At 38.6% G+C, this 3507-nt stretch overlaps 1 protein-coding gene across 1 annotated transcript in view; it reads left to right on the top strand.

The window, feature by feature from the left end:
- LOC107568570 (uncharacterized protein C15orf41 homolog) overlaps positions 1-3507 on the top strand; it is a 59846-nt gene that overhangs the window by 6454 nt on the left and 49885 nt on the right. The window contains exon 4 of the mRNA XM_016254534.1: positions 863-923. Within this exon, the coding sequence (XP_016110020.1) occupies positions 863-923 (61 nt within the window). The remainder of the gene's footprint in view (positions 1-862; positions 924-3507) is intronic.

Genomic DNA, 3507 nt, shown 5'->3' with positions numbered 1-3507 from the left:
CTTCCGCTGCTTCCGGTCGTGCGTATGTGGGGTAAAGCAGCGGGGCTTTTATTATGCCACAGTCGAGCGCTTCCGCTGCTTCCGGTCGTGCGTATGTGGGGTAAAGCAGCGGGGCTTTTATTATGCCACAGTCGAGCGCTTCCGCTGCTTCCGGTCGTGCGTGTGTGGGGTAAAGCAGCGGGGCTTTTATTATGCCACAGTCGAGCGCTTCCGCTGCTTCCGGTCGTGCGTGTGTGGGGTAAAGCAGTGGAGCTTTTATTATACCACAGTTTATCATACTAGATACATTTAGTTCTGTTATAATGCTACTCTGTGCGGTCGTCACCGGTCTATTAAAACACACAACATATTAAAGCATCTTTGCTGTTTCCGGAAATCGAGGGGTTATGATGTCATTAGCAGGCGACACAATGACACTATAGACATGCTCCGTGTCACTAGTTAAAATTGCTTATTTCTCTGGATTCTTTGAAACATTTGGGATAATATAAGTACACAAGTCAGCAAAATATATAACACTGTTCTAGTGGTTTTTGGATATTTTATTAAAAAAATCTTGCATGTTGTGCCTTTAAAGCAGAAGGTTCTAAGGTCATGAGACGCTTTGTTCAGTGTGTCTAAACTTTTGTCTGGTGATGTAGATAGATCAGGTGGGACGCTGCTGTTTGTTATTCTCCCAGAAACCAGATGATCTGACTTTGACAAACACGCGGCGGATCTGTGAGGGCTTTGTGGTTTCAGGTTAATGATGGGCCTCGTCTGCTTTGGCTTTCGGAGCCGTGGAGGCTGAATCCATCAGGGACGCTGACATGTCCTGGCTTGCTGTCCTCTCTTCTCATTGTTGTTGTGTGTGGTAATGAAGGTACCGCAGCGAAGCCCAGACTCGTCCTACAGCCCTGCTTCTGCTGGAGCTCGCCAACCAGGTACTGAAATACACGCTTTCTTTCTCTGCTGCTTTATTATTCTTTAGCAGTGCTTTGCTCGGGTCTCCAGCAACATAATTAACCCAGAAGATTCAGAGATTCATTGGGAGTTTTCCCAGTCTGTTAGTACTTATAAAAATTGGGCTAATGGTTCGGCCTATTAACCAATGATTTCATGCAATTATCCTGCATGGAAAAATAGTTGAGTGTCATTATCATAAGTGACATTCACAAATGCGTCTGACACGGAGGTCAGTGGTTAATATCTCTGTTTAGGTGTGCTGTTTATATATTGAAGCTCTCTCTTTGTGCTGGAGTGGCCGTCCTGATTTCACCTTACTGCCTTTAAACATGTCCATGTTCAGAGCGCAGCGTTTGCTCACACTGATCTCAGTGATGACACCTCTTCCATTCATTACTGACCGAACCATGAAATCGGATCTGTTTTCTCCCAAATTCATTCATTTTTATTTGGTTTATTGTTTTGTTTTATTTTACAGATTAAAATTGTTATTTTTAATAATCAAAAGCATGTCTAATCAGTTAAATTAGTACATTTTTAATGAAAATAGGGCCCTATTAAATCTATTTAATTATTAATTTTTATTATTATTATTTATCTTTTTTTAATTCTGTGTTGTTTGATGTTAGCTGGATTTGATTTAATACAAATGTATTATCAAAAACTGGTAATTAAGTAAATGCATAAAACTTTAAAAAAATAATCAAATAGAAATTAAACAATGTCTTTTCTGTTTTGGCAAACAAGGTGCTGCACATCAGAGATTTACAGTTTAAAGGAGTCATGAGCTGGCTGTTTTTATTATTACAACTTATGACGTTCGTGTGATTTCTACATTCAAAAACATCAAAATCAATAAGTAATAGGCTGTTTTCTACCCTATCCCCTTCTATCCCCTATTCTATCTCTTATATATCAAAAGCTCAAGTAAAAGTTGATTTCTCAGTTCATGACCCCTGTAAGGTAAACATGGACAAAACATTGTGAAACTAAAAGAGACACTTTCTAAGAAACCTGCATTTATAATACATTATATAAGTTCATTTTAAGGCATTACAAAACATGCATATTGTCATATTGTCACTTACAAATGTTATATTTGTAGCGAATCAGCTCATGGGGAAATATGAATAATTAACCATAACTAGTTATAATTAACTATTCATATTTTAGATCCACTGTAGATATTTAGCTGACCACTCAGGGTCAACCGTCTTGTCAATTCTAAGAACGTTAATTTCCTGGTTAAAGGAAATAACTTTCTTACTGCACAATTCTATAAGTTTGTAACGTAAATCTGCATGATTATTGACTCCGGTTATGAGTAAACAATGAACACGTCAAGTGTGATACAAGTAAGGTTTTATTAACTACATAAACACTTAAACTAGTCCAACATACTACATAAACACATTAAGCCAGTCTAACATACACATACACACACACACACATACAGTTGGTATAGGAAAGGGTTAAAGTTTAGCACTAAAGAAAGAGACATAAGGAATGACATTTATGGAACCATTTTGCATATTCAGCAGATCTAAAACCTGAGGGAAAACGTCAGATTCTTAGTTCAAACAAACCTTGTAAAAAGGTGTAACTGATACTTAATGCATCAATTAAATCGACTAAGTTTGATACTTGCGTATGTCTGAAAAAGATTCCTGATGCAATCTTAAGGCCCCAAGATCTTGCTGAAGTTGGTTGATGAAAAAGAGCTAGTTTGAGTCAGAATCACTTGATGAATGAAAAGGACTAGGCCGGAGCCTGGCACGAGCTTTGGTATCCTGGAGCGTTTCTCACATCTTCATCTTAGCATCTCACTGAACCACCGAACAGGGCGGGTCACATGGAGTGTGGCCTTTTAAAGCCTGCAGAGATTCACGCCTCTCAAGATGGGTTCGTCCAATGAGGAAGGCTGAAATCCCAAGCGGGAGGTTGGAAATACTGAGGATTTTTATGACTCTTTGTCTGTAAGCATGGTATTTTGCATATGTAATTCGCTGGAGTGTTGAGGCACAAATTAGTACCGATTCTTAGAACATCAATATGTTGCAGAGGTATCAGCATGTAATATGCACTCTCAGTTAGATCATCCGAAGACGAATTCATAGATACTAGACATGGTAGAGTTACTTATATGAATGAGTGGTTTATCGTAAGCATGAATAAAAATAGTCTATAATACAACAGATTAAATACAACACAGCAATAATATACACAATGGCCTGAAGAAAATGGGTGTTCATTCAAAGAAGGTTTTCCTATGAATTAATTAGTAGAAAAGTCAGTTTCTCCTGTGCATTTGTGCCTTTCTTATGAGGAAAATGAGGGAGTTTATCCCCTGCATTCCTTTTAGGCCATAAAACCAGTGATATCAGCATTGGTTACCATGGAACCAGAGGCCTGTTCTGCCTTTCTGAGGTGTTAGGTGCATTTCGGGGGAAGGGTCCATAGACCCTCGTAATTGGCCATTTGGTTAGGTGATGGGGAGTTCGATATTATTTGTTAAATATAACAAAAAGTTGTGTGTCTGATTGGTCCAAATGCTACAAAAAC

The sequence above is a fragment of the Sinocyclocheilus grahami genome, unplaced genomic scaffold (assembly GCF_001515645.1).
Source record: "Sinocyclocheilus grahami isolate Dianchi unplaced genomic scaffold, SAMN03320097.WGS_v1.1 scaffold1258.1, whole genome shotgun sequence".
Taxonomy (NCBI): Eukaryota; Metazoa; Chordata; class Actinopteri; order Cypriniformes; family Cyprinidae; genus Sinocyclocheilus; species Sinocyclocheilus grahami.
The sequence above is the reverse complement of the archived record's forward strand: the minus strand, read 5'-3'. Positions and strand labels throughout refer to the sequence as shown.